At 42.2% G+C, this 21,695-nt stretch overlaps 1 protein-coding gene across 1 annotated transcript in view; it reads left to right on the top strand.

The window, feature by feature from the left end:
* The window catches only part of ERC2 (ELKS/RAB6-interacting/CAST family member 2), a gene marked incomplete at both ends in the record, with an annotated part of 833,862 nt that overhangs the window by 729,941 nt on the left and 82,226 nt on the right, over positions 1-21,695 (top strand). The window contains one exon of the mRNA XM_082663222.1: positions 3,096-3,230. Coding sequence (XP_082519348.1) covers positions 3,096-3,230 — 135 coding nt within the window. The remainder of the gene's footprint in view (positions 1-3,095; positions 3,231-21,695) is intronic.

Genomic DNA, 21,695 nt, shown 5'->3' with positions numbered 1-21,695 from the left:
GGAATGTTATTCATGGCTTTCTATCCTTCTAGACCATTCTTGGTGTGTTAGGAAACCAATATAATTGTGTGGAGATGAGGATAGGTAGTGTAGATTGAAAAAATTTTTTAAGAGATCCATTTCCAATTTCACAGTTAAATGGGCAGGATTTGGTCAAACTTTTCTACGGAAGGGAAAACTAGCCACCAGCCTGTAAGAAATCGGTCATAGTTTAGGGGACGTGCTACAAGCAAGATAAATAAAAACGGTCTAAAATATCAGGCTAAACTCTCATTTTTCATCTCCATTTCACACTCCTCTCTTCCAGCCCAGACTAATCAAAAGAAGCCTCTTCCGCTCACAATTGCTCTGTGTACATTTCCCCCAGATCTGGTATTCACATGAACAACGTGGTTTATTTATATTTCAGCACCAAATTGGAAAGATGACATCATTCATTTACAGTCTTTATCCCATGACATGCCTATTCTCCAACACCTCATTTCAGCAGACACATTTAGGACTGCATATAGCATCTTGTTTAGCTTGTACATTCTTTTATGGGATACAGTTCAAAGGTAGGGAACTTTAAGCTTGTCGCTGGTAAGAAAATAATCTCGTAAAATCACAGGAGCTTCCCCAAAGGATAAGGGCATTATGATGTTTACAATAGCAGAGTTATTATTTGTTCATTTAGGCTTCATCATTCATTCTTGGGCGAGTCCCTTCCTTCTTGACCATAGCAGATCTTACAGCTCCCTTCAGACTTTTAGAATTCTATTAGAAGAAACAATTCCAGATTTATTAGTTCATGAGTTCAAAAGTATAGGCTCCTGACACTACTGGAATTTTAGGTGTAAACGCTGAATTTCACAATCTCGTGTATGAGAGATTCCCGGATAGGGGAATCTCAGCACTTGGTCGGCAACAGCTCCACTGACCTGCTGTTTCTCATAAGATGTAACTTGTCCATTGGGTCTTCTGACACTTTAAGTGGACAAGTGAAGGATGGAAATGCTGTCAGCTGCCAACGGTTGCCTGAGATATTTTAATTCGATTTTTAGGTGGCTCTTTCCCTCTACTTTTATTGTTTTTATCCACATACACGCATGTTTTTACGTCCGCTCTGGGGCCTTTCAAATACCGTACACATTTTTAAAAAATGGAGTGAGTAAATCATGAGACATCCTCTGTCACATAGAATTGCGACGTGAGTGTTTCCAAAACATTTATGAGAAAGCTATGTCTACCTGTTCGGCTGTTGCCTTTTTTTGCTAGCAACACGGCTAAGAGAAAAGCCTAGTGATTGAGAATTGGAAGGCCCGGAAAATCTCCGTGTTCTATGTCAAGAAAGAGCCTCTGGGGGCTGAAATCTGTGCCTTGATTTCCTAGCTATAAATGAAGATAGTAATAATTCCTCCCAGGAAAGTTTTGAGGTTAAGTTAAGATCATACACGAAAAATACTATAAGAGTAGACTGCTAGGTCCAGAATTATTATCAGAGTATTATTTATATTACGTAGTAACATTCCAGCTGGCTGGGGGCTCTGCCAGCCTCTGACTTCCAGCTCTCTTAAAGTGCTGATGGCTTGGTGTCATGAGCCACCAGTGGTATTGTTATGGCAACTCATGAGATGTTCTCAACTCTTAGTGACCTTCCCTGGCTAAGGACAGTCATGCAGCTCGCCTCTAGAATGGCAGCGCCCTTCAGAATTATGGCCCCTTCTTTCTTTCAGTCACTGGTTGCAACAGCATGCATAATGTTATCTACATCTGCTTGGCCCCGTGTTAGATTCTGGAGAGAGGCAGATGAAAGAAACAGCCTCAAGTTTACTGACAAATGGACAGATAAATCGGTGGTTAGAGAGGGGTGGTAAGTAGGAGGCACACGTCACCTGCTCTCAAGGGTGGGGTCAGGAAAAGGCCAGAGACAGAAGTTAGAAGCAAGGGAAGGTGGCTGGGGGAGGTGTCACAGGCAAAGGAAACCACATGTATTAAGAAGGAGAAGTGTCTTCCAGTAAACAACAGCAACAGTAATAGTAATAACAGCATGACTTTTATTTCACGCCCATTACGTGCCAGAGCCTGGACTGACTTGAAGTCCATCGCATCATTTTCTCCTTAGAACAACCGCAGGGAAGGGGGTACTGTTACTCCCATTTTGAAGTTGAGGAAATTGGGGCACAGAAATAGTTAACTCTCAGGAGACCACAGAACCGGCAAAGCAGTGGAGCGACACTTGAACCCAGATGACCTTATCTCCAAACCCACACTTGTAGTCCTACATTTCCTGGCTTTCCCAGCTGGATATTTTTATCTGCCTTTTTCCATGGTCTTTAGGCAGTTTTCTAGATTCTGTGACCCTGTTAGGTCGATTGATCCGTGGGTCTCTTTCTTGCCCTACATAATAAAACAATACAATTCTATGGCCCTTGGGGTTTAACTCTGACACCTAGTTGTCTCATGTGACAAACATAACAGGGAGTAAAGCTCTTCTCCATCAACTTCGCTTTTCTTTTGCTTAATTTCTTCAAAGCACAATATCAGTTAAAATGTCCATCGAGTGCCCTTTCCCTGGAAGTCATCATGGTAACAAACAATCCCCACCAGTATTTTTGCATTCGGCAGCTTTTAAGTGGATTTCTCGGCCTTGTCTTGCAAGGCCACTGTTTGTCTGTAGTTCTGTGTCTCCATCCAGGCCTTTTCCATCTTTTCATCCAGGGCTTCCCTCTCTTGCTTGCTCTAGAGTGTAGGATGTGACCATTGACAATATGTGACTGCAGGCTTACTCCGGACCTCTGTGATCACTTGATAACATAAAACAAAGCACTTTCATATGTGTCCATTTATTGCCTTTTAAATCTCATGGGGGAAGTACACTTATGGCTCTGAATGGAGATCCAGCAACGTAGGGGCTTCAAGGATGTGACAAAACCTCTTTCGCCAAAGCTCATGGCATGGTGCATTCTTTGTTAAGTTTCAGTGTAACTAAAAATGAGAACTGTTCCTAAAAAAGGAACAAAGGGAGCCCTATAGGTGCTGTAATTATGCCCTGAGTCTCTCTGGCTGGTCTTCTAGCTCCTGACGGAATCTTCCCTGGTTTTTGTTCTGTGCAGACCCAGAACAGAATGAAGCTGATGGCGGACAACTATGATGAGGACCACCACCACTACCACCACCACCACCATCACCACCACCACCGATCTCCTGGGAGGTCGCAACATTCCAATCACAGGCCCTCTCCTGACCAGGTCAGTTTCATTGCCGCTTACCTCCAAGGCCCCTTTTACCCTTTGGATATTCTAAGATAAAATAAATAATCCTCAAGAAATAATAAACAGCATAAAGTGATACGTTCTTTGAACTGAAACTAATAGCTTTGGTATTTATTTCCATCACTCAAGGAATCTAAATGTTTTCCTTTCTCCTTCCTCTTTAAGGTTTTGTCTGTTCTTGTTTATGTTATGCATTTTCTTTCCTCCTCTCCTTTCTTCTTTCATAGATATGTAGTCTGTTGCTGGCTCAGTATCTAATGGTGGCTTACTTTGGAATGTCTGTTTCAGAGTTTTAAGAGAAAGCACTTTGTTTCCATGAGCTTGGCAATCAGAGAAGCCTTGAGTTTGGTGAGAACAGTCCTAGAAAGTTCCTTAGTGATGCAAATTAAAAGTGGGGTAAAATAACATGAAAAGAAATCAGTTTTGCTTCATTTTAGCCAGTGAAGTCAAGGGGTCCAGTTTATTTGATTTGGACCCTATCTTCTCCCTTAACTAAGTAAAGAAGTGAAGAGATGGATTGACAAAAACACAGCCCTCCTGTGGTTTTCAACGATATGCACATTCACCCACCACATGCAAAAACTATTTATGTTTAGCATTAACACTCTTGAAGGTAAATTTTGTGGAAATTATGAAATTAAATGCAAACTAGCAGGATAATATAATCAATATTGACAGTAATTCCTCCTTTATTGTGCTATGACCTTTTTTTAAAGTAGTTTAACGTATACAGTAAATTTTAAGAGGGATGGGGTCATAGGTAATGGAATGGAATCATCTGGGTAAATGTGAATGCCTTTGTTCTATATTTCTAAATATGTGAGGGAAGGGTTTATTTGAATTACCTGTATGAGGAGGGGTTTACCTGTTTGTTGGAGGAAGGGGTGCTTATTGTACTCCTAAAATTTTTTTTCAGGTGGCTCTGTTTCCTTTTTACCTCATGTCACTCCATCCCATAGGAGAAGTTAAGATTCCAAGTCTCCAAGGTGTTTTCCCAGTAGTACAACTCCAGGGGGCATCATTTATATAGCACACAACATAAAATATACCCCCTGGAGCTGTGCAGTGAGGTAGCTCCAGTCGGAGGGCTCCCCGCCCCCAGCTTGGCCCTATCCTCGTACTGGGAAACATTTGCCCTCAGAGACCTCAACCCTGGAGAAGATGTCCACATAGGACATCTTAGTTTCTGAAGCCAAGTGCAGAAAGGCACTGGTTTATGTCATTAGCTCTCAAAAATGGTTCTCAGTTTGGAGATCAGCAAAATGGAGAGAGAGATTAATTTTATGTCATTATCTCATATGTCTGTGGTTTGGGTCTGATTTGGTTTTATTTATTCAGTTCTCATCCCTCACAACCACCACCACCTCCCCACACTCACCTGCCCCAGTATACCTGGCATCCTGCTAACTAATTCATTCTCACTCTTGATCCCTGCCCTTTGCTCCTTGACCTTCTGCCATGAGGTGTAAGTGTAAGGCTTTATTGGTGCTAGAAGGCCATCCTGGAATTTCCCCCAGAGAAACAGGAACACAGAGCACTATAGGGACGGAAAGAAGGTTTGGAGGCAAATTGGGGAAGTGGTTTGCACAAGAACCTGCTGAGATAACCGTCTTGTTTCATCACGGAGACACATACACTAATGTGTCTTGCTAGAAACACGGCACCAGTTCAAATTTACCTTCCTTGTGAGTGATATTTTTTACAAAAGTTAGTCTCCGGATACCTTTCCAGAGATCTTTAATTATTAGACTAGAGTACTTGCCTGTTTGGTTGACCCTCTTAAGTTTGTCTACAGATACTAGAGGTTGTCATGGGGCAGAAGTAATTGCTCAGGGGTGGTGCCCTCCACAGAAGAATTAGCATTCCTTGAGGAATGTCTGACTAACATACGTGGTCAGGACCTCTGGTACACATTTCTCATTGGCACTGTTAGGAAGGTGGTGATGACGCTCCACTTTCACATTCTCCACGTCAGTAACTACTCTAAGCAAACCATGAACATAGAGGCAGAGAGCCTCATCCTCTTCTACAGATGAAAAATCCAGGCCCTGAGAGGAGGGGGTCCTCAACCGACTAGAGTCCTGCTGCTGGGTCTTTGCTTATTCGGCTGATACTTGGAGCACATGTTCCACGCCGGCCACTTTGCTGGGCTTGGGGAAGAGGATGATGGATAATACCCCTGTATTCGAGGGGTTTGCTGTCTGGTTTAGAGCAAAAGTCTGATGTCTCATTCAGTTCTGCTCAGGATCTTGTCAATCAGAACAAGACAGATAACAGGTAGTTTTAACTTCATTAGGGGGCCCGTGACTTAGGAACTGCAGTGGGGTTCACTGTGAAAGTGAAATACCCTTAATCAGAAGGATAGCTTTGTGGTTTTAAACTGGAGTCAGCTAGGCTGTAAAGTTCCCTTGGTGCACTTTTTCAATCAGAGAAGGAGGCTTAAGTTAGGAGCCCTGGTAGGAATAGGTTGACTCCAGTGATGGAGATGGCAAGATCCCCTGGGCTGGTTGCCCTTTCTGACTAGGTATTCCAGGTCTTGGACAGTGATGCCTTCCCCTGTACGGGATTTTGAGATTTATATTCACCAACTCATCTATCAATATGTGCATTGTTATAAATCTAAATAAGTCCCAGACTGTAACAGTTATTGAATGGCTGGGAAGTCTTTCCCCGTTGATTGTAAAAGCTACACGTAATTGTGTAAGTATATATATTAATATGTATGGAGTGGAACTGCTTCTTTGGAGAAAGTGACAGCTTCATATCAGTATGTGACAACATTAGAGTCTGAATAATGGATTGATTTGGATGAGATTTAAATTAAACACTCTTGATGTTAATTGAACTGACTTAAAGGGGAAAGGTCTCTTCCAGGGATTCCTGATTCCCTTCCCATGAATCTTCCAGCCCTGACCTTCCTGTGGCCATGAGGCTGACCATCTGTATCTTCTAGAAGAGGGGCTACAAAATGTTGACATTGCCTTTTGAGCTTTATTAAGAGGTCAGATACATGTGAAAATGAAGAAATATAAAAAATCAGCCACTTTCCTACTTTTCCAGAGAAACTCATTTTTCCTTAGGAAATTCAATTTAAGTATTGCCAGGTACTTGCAGAGTTACATTCTTTTTCCATTTCTTCCCTATCCCTCTCTCCTTTACTATGATTTTGCTTTCTCGGGAGAAACTGAATCCAAGGGTTATAAGTCTAGACTGGGATTTCCCAAAGTAACGTTTGGAACATTAGTCCCATGAGGAAAGTCTTGAAATAAAGATTTGGTGGGCAAAGAATTTTGGGGAAGTGCTGTGTATTATAACACGATCTTGGAGAGTCTTGGTACAATTAGCAGATCAAAGGATCTACAAAGCCATATAAGAAAGAAAGCGCTCCAATTTTATGTAACCCAGCATTTCCCAGATTTATTTGATCATGGAATCTTTTTTCTTCTTCTTCTTTTCTAGTAACATCTGTGCTCTGAGAAATACTGTTCTCAGAGTATCAGGTGAAGAAAGAGACTACCCAGTTTAAAACAGGGCTGATCCAGTTTCCATCAGTGTTTTTCACCAGAAGGTGAAGTTTCAAGGCAAATTTTCCTTATGCTTTGCATAGCAGAAAATGAGAGTGTTCGTTTCTTAGGATAACTTTTCTTCAGACTCTAACATCTGAGAATGAGTTATCCCACCAAAAAAATCAATAGATTGGAATTAAGGGAACCATTACAAGAATGAGGACCCAGGAAAATAAGGATAATCATAAATACATGGCTCTTCAGAGATTGAAAATGAGTGTCATAAGGGGAAGAGAATATGGAGAACATGTAAGAGAAGTCAGTGGGGTGTGGCAGTCCAACAGCCTAGACCCCCTACCCAAGAAAGGAACAGTTAATATTTGGTGGCCTGTGACCCCCAGGACAGCCATAGTCGTTGAATATGTTCAAGCCGAACATTCAGAGAAACACCAGTAATGCCTTAGGAAATCCTTCAAACCAAGAAGCGGGCACAGAGGCAGACAACAAATATTTCCCATGACACAAGCTACTGGTGAGCTTTGAGAAATAATTAAGACCGAAGAATAAATAGTACATGCTGGAGACTCATTTGTGATTTTATTTTATTGAAGTTACCGAGTCTGACTGATTTAGAAAAGCTCAGTGGAAACGCAACTTCTCCTAAATGCCCTCTGTACCTGTCATTGTCACTTTCTGTCATTTTCTTTAAGTAGCGTCTTTCCTTGTCTTACCATGATGCCAAGATTTTTTACTTATTTTTCTAGGCATCGTATGCTTTTCATAGTCATATTTCATTAATCTCCTTCCAGGGGCTCCCAGGTATGGACTAATAACCCCATGGATAAGCAAAGTATGGCGTCAGGGTGAACACCACACTTCAGCCAACTCAAAATGCCAGGGTTGTTCAGACTGCCCTTTGGCTTCCAGGACTCACACTTCTGTCCTTCAGTCATGAGTTGGATGTTGGGTCTTTAAGAACCTGGATCTTACTGCTTTTTTGTGTGCAAAATGCACCTCCATTTGGTAAAGCATGTGCCATTCTGATTCTCATTTGTGGGGGCCTAACTGGCAAAAACGTAAACGTTCTTTTTGGACTGGAAACCCCAGAATATATGGCCACTTTCCAAGCCTAGAACTTGCCTCTCCTCTCTCTCCCTCCTTCTTTGAATGGAAATTCTCACTCACAGGGGTTGGAAAGATCAAGGCATTTTGACCACCTTGAAGACTTTCAGATCCCAATTGAAATTTAAATTTCACATTTTACTTATAGAAATCTTACTTCTAAAGGAGGGCTGCGGAGTCCAGGAGCATGGAGGCATAAGACTTATTAAATTGATTAAGGAAATTTGGGGCCGTATCTTATGTCATATTCATACTCTTGGTTACGTATTGCAAAGCACAGGCACACTTGTCTGGCCCACAGTAGGCACTTGATAAATGTCTGTTGAATGAGTTGTTCTCGTAGTACCTTCTGGAAATAGGGCAGATGGGAGTATCCCCATTGTACAGATAAAGACGCTGGAGCTTAGAGAGGCTGTTCATTTTTCAGAGTCACACACCTGAAAATCAACAGGCCCAAGAGAAGGGCCTGAGTCTCTGAGTGCTATACCCTGGGGGCAAACCTCCTTGGATGTCAGCCTGGATGTATTTATGCAACCACATGTATTAAATATGGTTGCATGGCTACAATGTTGATTTCCTCTAGAATGCAAATGTGTTTTCCCTTTCCTGTCCAACTGTAGCAGATTTTCTCTTATTTTGCTTTATTTTCCAAATTTGAATTAAAATGTCATCCCATCAGTTCTCCTCCCATTTGCCCCAGCCTTCATCGACATTATTTCCATTCTTCTGTGTGTGACCATTCATTTCTTTCTCCCCCATTTCCCCTTGCCCTTTTACTCTTCTCTCTTCCTGCTGTCACTGTGCCAGTGAAAATGTGGCCTCTTACAGCTCTCCCACGTCCCTAGAGTCACAAGAGTGAGATCCTCAAGGAGTAGAGAGCCTGGCACAGACAAGGAGGGGAATTGCTCTAGGTTACAGCGGGCCCTTGGCAGTGTTACCAGGCCCCACATTCTGTTGCTTACTCATTCATGAGCCTCTGTACACACAAGGCCTGGGACAAGTCAGGCCCGCAGAGCAGAGCAGAGGATGCTTCACTTGGCCCAGGGCTGCCATCACAGCAGCCAGGGCTATTGGAGTACTTTCAGATAGTGACCTGATTGTGGCAGAAGCTGGGTTCTCTATTTTGCATCCTCAGCTTTAGGGTGTCTCCTCTGCTAATCTATTCCTAGAAATTGGATTGCCCTAATCCTAAATATTACCCACTCCACTCGGCAATTTCCGGAATCTGCCTGCACATGTAAATGGTGATCTTTGGTCCATTCTCTGTTGCTCCTGTTTACTGTGTGGTCCCAGCATGTGTTCGCTCTCAGCTGAAACATGAGTTTGTACCACTGGACACATGTCAGAGCACTGAATGTCCACTTTCATTTTCTGCTGAAAATTCCTGTAGAATTCTGCTTGAGACACATGTTATTTTCCCATAAGCCATCAAATAACTTGTTCACCAGAGAACCCAGACCTAGATTTGGCTTTCTTTTCAAACTAGTGGTCATGAGAGAGATATACAGGTCGTATTTTAAGATATAATGAAATGATCCCAGTGATTCTTGCCATGCTGACTGCACCTATGCTCTCTTCAAAGAGGCTGCAACGCTCGCTACGTTGGTTTTGAGATTTCTGGTCTCAGAACACGTCCCCTCTACCCTCTTCTTTCAGGCAAAAAAGCCATAAGGTAGAGTTAGTTCTGAAAATAAAGCCAAGGTTCCTGCTCTCTGTCCTTCCCACCCCTGTCCATGCTGCATACTCCCGAGCTCCCAGATTGAATTAGCCAGTGTCCTGCAGAGCATTCGCATAGGAGGGGAACTGCCAGCCGTCGGGTCCTCATGGAGGTGTGGCTGGAGGCAGGTGACATTTCCAAGCCTCGTGTTTCTTGGCCCCAGATCTGTCTTGTCACCGCACCCACCCCCCTGCTTTTCTCTTCTTCCTCTTCCTCTTCCTCTCAGGGCCTTGAACTTTATGTTTGGTTAACAGGAGTTGCTGGAGTCTCACTGTCCCCCCAGAGAAGGAATAGTCCCAGCATTTCCTCCCTGGGCCCTGTTACTTCTCAGAAAGCCGACTCAAGGCCCTGGGATTCCCCACTTGCCCTCTTTGTGAAATGCTGGTTGGGATTCTGTGATTGATGCCCTGCTTTCCTTGCACTTTCACCAACAGATTAGCCCAAGTGCAGCCCTTTGAATTCTAACAAACAGACGAGGGGTTTAACTTGCTCCATTGCCCCCCAGAAGATGGATTCTGTATATGGAGTTGTTATTCCTAGCTTTTGCTTAGGGAAGGAAAAAAAAAAAGAATTTATTTTATGTTTTGAGGTTAAATGAATGTGGGATAAATGTATACATAGTGTCCTGTGTGTATATATGTATGTATAGCTATATGTCAGACGAACTGAGGACTTTTCCACATATGGAAGAATTTCTCAAGATCATGTTTAACTAGAAATTTCTCTCCCTAACTTCCCCTGAGTGCGTGTTTGAATATACATTGTATATACATATATGTATGTGTATGTAAATACATTTTCATGTTTCCTACATAGAAGAAAAATTAACTACCACATATCAGAACTTACTATAGTTTCAGAACGAACAAAAAAATTTTTGTTCCCCATGACAGTAACCTAATAAGAAAAGTTACATGTCTTAGGGTTTTAATATCAGTTTCCCATCCAAGCTAGTATGTCTGAAGCTTGACTGAACAAGAGATGATAGAGGTTTTTTGCATTGCAAATCTAATTTCATGGACCACCTCTTGGAAGAAGCCTTTGGGTTTTGGCTTCAAGTAGGGATGAAGCCTTCAAATTCAAAAACCCGTGAAGAAACCTCTTGTTGGGCTGATGTTTATTGGATGGGATAAGGGTTCAGAGATTTCAACTGTTCCCACTCTTGGGCCAGTCCTCTGAGAATTGGAGTCAGAGATATCCTGGAATGCAGTTTGAATTAAATCTTGTGAGCCACTTGCCTCTTTTCTTTTTGTAAACGATAAATTAATTTTCAAAAATCAAAATATAATTGACCTTTACCATTGTATTCATTTTAGTTATACAACATAATGATTCGATATTCGGTTATATTATGAAATGATTACCAGAATAAGTTTAGTTAACATCCTTCAGCACACATAATTGCGAATTTTTTTTCCTTGTGCTCACTTGCCCCTTGTCTGATGCTCCTTTTATCACAAGTAGATTGGAAGATGCTGTATTTAAAACTCAACAGATTTTTCTTTAAGTGCATGAAGTAGAAAGATAGCTCAGATGTCGTTTTTTTCTTTCTCCCTCAAAGACTAACAAAAATCCCCAAAGCTACTAAAACACGAACCAAAGGAATATGTGATTTCTCACCATTGGGAAATAAAGGTGGCAGTTTATTTGTTTGCTTGTTTTTAAGAGCAGAAGCTCTGGAATGACCCTGTCATGGCTGTCTGTGAGGCCACAGGTAAAGAAGGAAATGAGGACAAGTGTCCGAACTGTTGAGGGGGGTATTTAACTGCTCCTTCCTCTACTAGCAGTTATGTGCTCACCCAACCATTACAGCCACAGGAGAGGAAGGGGGGCGGGGCTGATGCAGCCCTCAGGCAGCTGGCTTTGCAGATGAGCAGGTTATTGCCAAAGCTCTTTAATCTGGGTGTGATGTTAATTCCTTACATGTAAGCACATGAGGGCACGATTTGATAAACCCTGCCAGGTAGGGTCTTCATGTCTGGGAAAAAGGCAGAGCTGCTTAATGCATCAGGATCCTCCTCTTAGAAAAGGATTTTTCCTCAAAGGCGATTTGAGCCTATTGAAGATTCCAGTCTTACTCTGTTTCGGGTAGAGTTGTTTTTCTCCCCTTTCCCTGATTCCTCTTAGTTTTAAACCTTGTTTGCAGTATTAGGGTTTCATTAAGAGATTTGTTGCAGCGTCTTTGGAGTCAGCAGGGGTTTTCAGACACAGTCTGCCCTCCCCAGCTTGTAGACGTAACTCATCTTGGCAACATGGAAGCATTGATTCCTTTTCAACTTGCTGCTTTAATCCAGTCACATTAGTCTAAGAGGCAGCTCTTCAGCTCCCCCTTTGAAAGGGGGTGGCCAACCTTGAAAGGTCTGGAAGCAGGGAAATCCATTTTCTATTGCTAAACACCGATGCTTCTCCTTTTTTCTTGAACTGATGTAATAAGGATCGTGTTGGTCTTCCATACCCCAGGCACTTGCAGCACTCAGGAGATAAGGAACCACAGAAAAGAGAATTGGAAACATTCTTTAAACATATACTGCACACACACAGATTCTGAAAACTACCTTATTTATGGAACAGTAGCATTTTAAAAATTGTTGCAGCATCTATATATTAATGAACTGAATAAACCCTAGCTTTGAACAGCCCAGAGATGTTAAAATAACTACGGATAGTTTAATACACTATCACATCCTTTTTACATACAGCCTTTTGCCTTTGGTCTTAGGGCAGTATCAAATAATGTGTTATAATAGTGACAAACTATCAAATGCTACCAACAGGGATGGTGTGCCCAGTTATATTTGTATACGTCTGTAATGTCTACAGGGTGGTTTAATTTACATTCTCCAGTTTAATTCACACAGCAACCCTATGAAGTGTCAGGGTCTTCTGATCCCATCTTCTTTTTGAGGCAACTGAGGAAGTGAAAAGTCAAGAGGCTAGGCGGGTTGGTTGCCCACCAGCCAGGAAACAGCAGAACCAGAATCTTGTTAAAAAACACAGTTTTCACTGTTTCACAAAGCCAAACGTTAATGACTGATGGATGAGGGAGTGAAAATAAAGCCTGTCTCCACCCCACCCCTTTTTTACGGCTATCTGGCAGTGGGTCAGCTTTTAGCAGATGTTGACTTTGGGCTCCGAAAAACTATTGTTGGCCAAAGTACAGCCTTCCAGCATTTCCATCTTCAGCTGGGAGAGCGGGCACCACGCGCTAGAGATTGGTTTGTTAGAATTACTTGTGCTTGAAGGAGATAGAAAACTAGTTTCTTCAAGTCACCCTATAATGATAGTCCAAAAAATTGAGAAAGATGCCACATTAGAAGTGAAGGAGAATGCCCCACAAGCTTCTCTAATATTCTCCATGGCTTGGCAAAGAAGGCTTAGGTGGCTGCCTGCCTCAGGGGGTCCCTGTGAGGTGGACTTGCCGAAAACCCACAGGCTGCACCAGCTCGCAGCCTCTGCCTCTCCCTTGAGAAACAAGCCCATGTGTCTTTTAAAATATCTTTTTAAAAGATATCTTTTCAAAGATATCATTTTTAAAATGTCTTTTAAAATGGGATATCGCCCATCATGTTGCCCCTTAGCCAGTGCCGTTCAGCTCTCTCCAACTCAGGTTAGAAGAATAGATCAGGGGTGCCGCTAGTACAATGAGAAGGGGACGGAACCATTCTGGGGAGAAACAAGTAAACGCGACCTTGGCAGCCCTAAGGAACTCTGCAATCCAGGCGGCCTTCTCTCTCGGTGGAGTGGAGTCATTCAGAAAAGCAAGGACCTATCCTTACATACTTACTCATTTGAAAAGACATGTTAAATTCCCACATATGCTGTGAGGCAGTGTGAAGGGAGTGGAGGTGCTGCCTTTCCCTCAGGGACCTTGAAATTTGCTGGGGTGCTGCTATGCCCTATCAGGGACAGCTGCTGTGTGCATGTGAGGTTCTCTTTCTTCCAAGAGCCAGAGAGACCCCACCTAAGTTGTACCATCCAGCTCCAGCCAGGACCTTCAACAGCTTGCAAAAGGGCAGTGCAGAGTCCTAAGGACTTCAGAGCTGAGCTAAGCAGACCTATCAGATGTTTTCTGGGGCCAAAATGAGGCTTCTTTCTGTGGCTTCAAAGTTCACATGTCAGGACAGTGTACCTTTGTGGTCAGACAGGCTGAAATTTGATCCCGGCTCCACAGCTCCTGGCCAGGTGTCCTTTAGCAAGCTACCTCATCTTTCTCCCTGAACCTGCCTTTCCTTGTCTGCACAAAGAGCCTCCCCATAACTGTGTCTTGGTGAGACTTAGTGAAGAAACGTGGAAAGCCATCACATTCTCTCTAACCTGGAGCTGGTGCTAATACCCACTGGCTGATTTCTAGCCCAGGTCAGAAATAAATTAACATTTATATTTATACAGAGCACAGAGCAGCTATCTGAATCTAGATAGGACTTTTCTATCCTTTGGGAGAACTTGTCTGCAGATGAGTCACACAGGCTGTAACAGATACAAATCATGTAAGAGTTTCCAGCCATTCCTGACCTTATCACCTGAACAGAGACATCCATTTATGGGCTGAGCATTCTAGGAGGCAGGAGAGGTGGAAGACACAAATGGGAGGTTTCCAGAGGGAAGCTTTGGACTTGACCCTGGGAGAAAACACATTAGTGCCCTGACAAGGCTCGAGGCTTGAGGCTCAATACCCTTGTTGCCAGGTTCACGCCCACTGCTTTCCTCTACACATGCTTTCTTTTGCCAATTCTGGCCAAGCCTGCAGTTTGGAAATGCCAAGAGGAGCTGCTTTGCTCGAACCCGAGCACAGAGCACATCATAAATCCTGCTCTATGGTCCTGCCTTTGTGGCTCGCGTGGCCAAAGTTTGCAGAGTCCTGGGGCTTGAAGTTTGCAGAAAGCGTCAGAGAAGCCATGAACTGTAGTAGGAGTAGGGGTGGGTCTGGTGACTGTCCACGCCACACCCTGTAAGTAACCAGGACAGTCTCCCTGCGTTTTCCACAAGGAGACCAGGTTGCACTTCCTGCAGAGACAGCTGGCTGAATTCTTTACAGAGGCAGTAGGCGGATTTGAAAGTGATGCTTCCATAATTTCATTCTCATTTCCATCTAGGACAAGTGTGACAGTAAGGTCCCCATTAGGAACCTAGTCCTTCAATTTCAGGAAAAAAGCCAGCTATCAACTCAAAGAAAATTGCAGATGTTTAGAAAAAAAAATCCTGTGATGGGCCAGGGCTTGCCTGCTGGCTATATCTAATACTTCAAAATAAAGACCAATTAAAGGTTTACACTGGGCCGTTTATCATGTCATAATATGGAGTTCCTTCCCAGACCTTCTTTGCTGGGGCTAATAAATGTGCCCCACAATGGCAGGTCTCCTGTCTTGTCAGTGATGACTCAGTCACTTTGCCCTTAGATCTTGTCATCAGCATAGCCCCGTGAGCAGCCCATCCGGTGAGGGATTTTGTTTTATCTCAGTATTTAGAGAACCCTATTAGAGCACAGCATCTGGGACTGCAGGATTTCCACCATGGCTTCATATCATCTCTGGAGCCATAGATACATCCTGAGTTTGTTTGATAGTTAAGCCTCTCCCCTCATCAATACCTGCTGTGTTTTGTGGTCACTATGCTCTGGGCTTCAGCCCACCTTGGATGTTCTATCCCCAGATGCTGTGGACAAAAGCAGGCGGATGACGGATGGACTAGAGAGGCTTTCTTCCCAGCCAGATATTTTGGCAACTCCTGGCATAGCAATCACTCCCAGAGAACACACAAGGGAGCAAACACCAGGCAACATCCAGAAACTCGACTGCAAAGTCGATTTGAAAACAGAAAAACAAGGGAAGGAAACAGACTCTCCCAGCCCTGATAGATACATTTTAAAACTCCAAGAATTTCTAAATAACTTGGCATGAACTTAGGGATCAAGTGACATTTATCTGTTTCTTATTTTTTGGTCCCCAGATTTACATTTCTGTGCAGTAAGGTTCCCGAGCAAATTAACATTTGCATACAAAGATGCAGGCAGTGCAGGAGTCAAACAGCTGCGAACGTTTGGAAATGCTTGGAGGTCCGTCTCTGATTAGCTCCTGCATTTTTGTTTTTATTCCCCAAGCGGACACTCACTCTGACCCAGATCACTTGGTGATTAGGGTCAATTCATGTTTAAGCTTTGAAGATTAGAGAGACCAGAAATGGCCACCACTTCCCTTTCTATTTTCTTTTAAAAACTTTAAACTTTAGAAACTAAAACCTTGAAAGAAATGCATAATATTCTGAGTTCACTGAAGGAATTTATCCACATTTCTGCCATGTTAAATGTTAGCAAAGTTTATATTGGACTGTCATATTTCTTTATTTTATTCACCAGCATATAAGATGTCGATCTCAACATCTGGCTTTTAATAACCCTCGACATCTGGGAGCTCCTTTTTATTCCTATGGTGGACGAGGCACAGTAGTGATATTGGCAGTGTATATTTTCGAGCTACAACTCCTGTCTGCTTCAATCATAATTAATTACTACTTTTTAATATATTTAATTTGCTAAAAGTGATTTGCATTAGACCACATTTCACTGTTAAGAAAATAGTGGTAGATTTTGGTGGCAATGGCTTTCTTTCCTGGTTCTTTCTTCTTTTTTAAAATTTAAAACATCTATGAATGGATTTGAAACAAACTGAATCTATAAATGCTGTTGGGTTTTAAATACAAAACTGCTCTGCAAGGAGAGTGATTTTACAGCCATTTAGAAGCAGTCAGCAGGGGCTGTGGGCTGCATTTTAGGGAAGACCTTCTATTTTGTTCCGTGACTCTGAGCCTGGAGTTTTCCTGTAGCCGTGACTTTGGGGGTCAGGAACCTTATAATGAAGGCTAGGACCTCCATCCAGAGAAATATACTTACACACATACCTACAACATTCTGCATTGAATTACAAGGGGTTGCTAGACCCTTTGAAATCCATTTGTGGATGCCTGAGGGTCCCATGCTGTAGACTTTCCTTCTTAATTAGCATAAGAAAGGACATCAACTTTGCTTTTCTCCAGGAACTGAGAGGAAGTTTAATGAATGTAAAAATCCATATTTCTCAAGTTATGTAGGGAAAAGGGAAGTTTATTGCCGGGAGCAATTACTAGACTGTGTCGTGATAAATAAACACAGGTAAATTTCACATGAGAAGACCCAGCTAAGATGATCAATTGTACCTTATTTTTTGCCAGAATATTACTATCCAAACTGTCAGTACAAATTCATACTGAGTTGTTCAGTTCAGACTCTGTGCAAATCACTTGATTGACTCAAATCAGTGGGGCATTGTTAATTCCTTGTGGGCCACAGACCCTTTTGGCAGTCTGGTGAACTCTTTTTATCAGAATAATATTTTTAAATGCACAAAATAAAATTTACAGAAATATAAAGGGAAGACATTATCTGAAAACTCATTTCAAAGACCACAGATTTAAATTCTTGAGTAGATGAAAATTACCTTGACCTGTCGGCAATATTAGGTTGAACTGTATGAAATTGCTGTTTTCTAGATCAAAAATGGTCAAATATAGACATTTTCATACTATTCAACCTAATATTACAACAACTTAAGCAATAAGGATACGTATGACGTGAAAATGTTCCGAGTTATTGTTTTTCCTGTTCCAGGTTTTCAAAACAAAAAGCAAATCATGGGAAAACCTGGTTTCATCAGGGACTTGTTAAAAGACACAGCTCCCAAATTATGTGTGAGACCAGGATATGAACCACTCAGTTTTCTACACTTTGTTTCTATCCTTGCAGTAAACGATGAGAATTCTTGTTCAAAACAGGACCTTGTGTTGGTCGATATACTTCTGTCTTCAAAGATTCAATTTCCCTACCTATCGGCTTCTTCACTAAGCGAGGAAAATGGCCTGAACCATTCTGGAAACGTTTTCAACAAGAATTCAGACCAAATAAGTTTCCATTTATCCACAGTTGGACACAATTTTAAGTTAAACAAAACTTCCTTTCTACAAGCATTTCACTGAATTGAAAGTTTACTCTCTTTGCTTTGAAACTTATTTGATTGCAATTGTATAATCATTCCATGCAAATGTATAATCATTCCATGGCGGGCACATCCTCTTTTATGCTGAGAGCAAAATAGAACCTGACAAATCAAGAAGATCACAGCATGTTTGAGCCTTTGTGAAATAACCAATGTGAATTATCGCATGCTACAGGAGTTTGTTCCACCCAAGTCGATGGAGGTTTTTTTTTTTTTTTTAATTCTTCTTCAGCCTTTATTGATACTTGAAGCTTAAGAGAAATTAAGGGTATTTGGTTACTATAATTACTTCTCTGCTTACTTAAAAGGTTTAATCTACTCCTTAGGCATATGCAATTCAGATTGCATGCTTTCCAAAAAAATAATCATCTGCTAATGTAGACTAATTTTAATCTTCTAATCCAATCTTGACACAGACTCAGAGCTAGGTGGGTGGAATGTTTTTGTGTAGGGGTTGCCATAGATACAAAACTCAGTTATGTATTTGACAAGTCAGTGATGTGGCACTTAAGTTACTGTGGATTTTTTTTCCCTTGCTCTTTAAGATTAAAAAACAAAGTGAAGATCAGTGTGCCTTTGTAGTGCATCACAGTGTAACTAACCTTCTCTTCTTTCATTCCGGTGTTCCCCTCCTCTCCGTGCACCTCCTTACCCTGGGCCGGCCGCAGGATGACGAGGAGGGCATATGGGCATAGCCGGGCCTGTAAACCAAAGTTCCAGTTTTGTTTTGAGGGGTGAGAAACCATCTTTTATATCATTTTTCTTTTAAAAATTGCATTCTAGTGTGGTATGGTATGTGTGCTCAATTGTGTTTGCTGATGTTCGTGAGTGTGCCCTATGTTTGCTTCTGTGTTTTGTGACCACCCCCAAGAGCTCCCTCCTTCCTGCGCCCCCTCCCTGCAACCACATTATTGTGCTGCCTTGTTGGGGCTGGGTTGAGCACGAGTCGAATGTTTCTATGTTATGTAAAATGTAAACTATGCCCTCGTTAGGATTTATCCACACTTTTTAAGGCATGATTGTGGACTCAGAAATTGTCACGATTCTGCAGTCGTGGTTTTCAGCCAACTGCTTGCTTTTACCAGATATGCCAGTGTGGTGTGACTCTCACGTCCTTCTGGTTGTATCACATGTTTCTCAAGGAATAAGGGAAATAAAACTGTTTATCTTCATGGAGCTGAAACTGTCATCTCTAAGAAGCCCACTTAATGGATTGTACTCTCTTCTATGGCAGTTCTGAAGAAAACACAAGGATCAAGGCATAGTAATGGTGAATGGGTAACTGTAGCTCTTTAAGCGAATTAGAATAGAAATATTAATATTGGCAGGTCTCATGAGTGGTATTATATCTTGTTTTTTGACAATTGAGCTTCTGTGGAGTTTTGCATTACGTTTCATGCATTGAACTTTTCAGAGAGTTTTGCTCTTTTAAAGGCTGATTTTTAGCTATTAAGAACCCATTCTTTATGTCTGGGCTATCTGCATTATAATTGAATAGTGGTGTGTGTAATTGCTATGTGTTATAAAATGGAACTCTGAACTCTAGGGACTTTTGCTGCTGGGAATCACATCTCTTCAGGATACTGCAGGCTGTATAACACCGAGTCGCAACCCTATGGAGCTGAATATACGTGTGGCGATGTAGAACATGCTGTTGAAGTTGGTGACATTGTATATGCCATTGTGTTCAGAGCAAGAAATGTGGTAGATTGTGTGCCACAGTCAAAAAGTACTCAACGTGCCGTTCTTTTTCTGGGACAAACGTGAAATGTCCCAGGTCTGTGATTAGAGAGGCAGTTCTTTGGGATAACTCAACAGGTGTGCCCTTCTCCAAGTCTTGCCTTCATATGCCTTAACAGTGGTGCTTCACACGAATTTTAAAACAGTAACTGGTGTGTTCTGCCTGTGGGTGACAGTTTCATTGATGTGTTTCACTGCTCAGTTGAACCTGTTGTAGGTCCCACCAGTGAGTCAGACTGCTTTCTCTGGTCCTTCAGGGAACACACAGGAGTTTGATTTTCCTTTACAACATCTTCCCACATAGTAAAAAAGTAACACTTCCCGGACGCATTTGCCGCCAGTAGAACCTGCTTCCTGGTCACATCAGACTATCGCCTCTCTTCTCCCTTTCCTGGATAAAGTGGAAAACAACACTGGAATTAACTCTTCCAGGAGCAAAGTGGTTCCAAAGGGAAGCTTATCAATGTGGGGAGGTAGGGAAACCAGAGCAATTCCTAAGATTCTGTTTGAGAGACTCCCTATCTAGGAAAAACTTTAAGAGAAACATTGCATTTACTCATGCAGAAAAGCTAATAAATTGACCTAAAACAACTTTAAGTGAGAAGTAAAGATTTTATAACGTTAAAGAGTGACCACATGAAACCTGCCCACAACGTGCGTGGAATAGGTAGGCAAAGGAAGGTTCTACGAGTTTGGGGGTTGCCTAGAGAAGTGTAAGTCCTTCTTGGGGCTCTTTTGTGGAGCTGCTTCTGCTATCAGAAGTGTTAGGACCCTGGGCTGCATCTGTGTCTCCTCCTGAATAATAAAAAATTTTATTGCTCTTTCACAAGATTCTTGACACCCGCCCTGCCATCCCCTCAGATAGGAACCTTGTCGTCTTCAGGGGGGAACTGGTGCCAAGGACCATAGGCAGCCTTGCTTTGCTCAAGGCAAATGGAGACAATGGTGTTAAATCCCCATCCTCCTTATTCTTTCATGAAATTTCCCCAAGCGCCATGTACCCCAGAAAACAAATGTCTTCTGAAAATTAGTCAATATATAATCCTGCTTTATATGCTGTAATAAATTTTATAGGCTTCTGAGGAAAACTACTTATCTTTCTTTATGACTCCTTTAAACAAGTTTGCTCAGATATCCTCAGGCTTTTAAAACCATATCTTAAGGATTTAAATAATGAGATACTGGGGGAGCCTTCTATTGCTGAACAGCCGTTGCATGTTTTGAGTCGCATTACAATCTTCGGGGCCCAAGGAGACATTACATTTATAACTAAAGATGGATAATAGTGGCACATTAAAAATTAACTGTTTTGAATATTTTGATTTATGGCCCTTATAAAAGAAACATTACAAGAAGTTATTTTACTAGGCATCAGTAATATGCTTATAATAGCAACAGAAGGCCCTGACTTGAATCTGGTGTTTTGGTGCTGAAATGAATCATAATTTAGGAAAAGTTGCTCCAAAAATTACAACAAATTGGAATTAACATAACAACCCTGGAAGCTCCTCCCTTTTTTGGCACTTCCAGATACTACCCCAGGCATGATTTATTCGTCTCACTGTGATCATTCAAGGGTGGTGTTTTCTGAGAGCAAAGTGGACTGGGAGAAGTTTGCTTTTCTAAAGAGTTTTGACAGCCCCTAGAGCTAGTCGTTCCCCCCATAAACCTCACACCCCAGCCCAGCATTATCAGCATGTGACCTGTGCAGTCCACAGAACCCTGAGCTTGGTTTAATGCTCTACTGTCACTGTCTGAAAACCGTGAATAGTTTTTGAACGAGGCACGCCGCAGCTCATTTTGCACGGTGCCCCACAAATTATGTAGTCTGTGCTGCTTAGATCCACCATATATTCCTATACTCTGCCTCCAACTCCTCTCCAGTCCCCCTCCCTGTTGGCTCATCCCCACTCCTATTTTCTTATGGCTGGAATTTACCTTTGGCCTACCTTATTTTTCAGGTTTTCTTGCAGAGACCCCACGGGATCACATTTCCAGTAATTTGTTGCTCTCACGGGCATCAGTGAAGTGTGTATTCAACCACTGTCCCCTTGCCTACCCCACCCCCCAGTCTGATTGTGAAAATGTGCTCTTGGAGCCCTTCTGCATTTTCTGTCTTGCTTTGAAAATACAGGAAAAGCAGCTGCTTCATTCTCTGTTACTTTCCTTCGGGAAAATCCACTTGATGTGGCAATCATTTGTGTCAGCAAATAACTCTGCATGTCCACTGAACGAAGGTGCTTTCCTTGGAGCCCCAAGAGGCACTTTGGTTTGTGAATATTCGGTGAGGTGGGATAGTGAGGGACCTTGCGAGATCTAGTGCCACATCTGC

This window comes from Grampus griseus (assembly GCF_964374135.1).
Source record: "Grampus griseus genome assembly, chromosome: 10".
NCBI classification, from domain to species: Eukaryota; Metazoa; Chordata; class Mammalia; order Artiodactyla; family Delphinidae; genus Grampus; species Grampus griseus.
The sequence above is the reverse complement of the archived record's forward strand: the minus strand, read 5'-3'. Positions and strand labels throughout refer to the sequence as shown.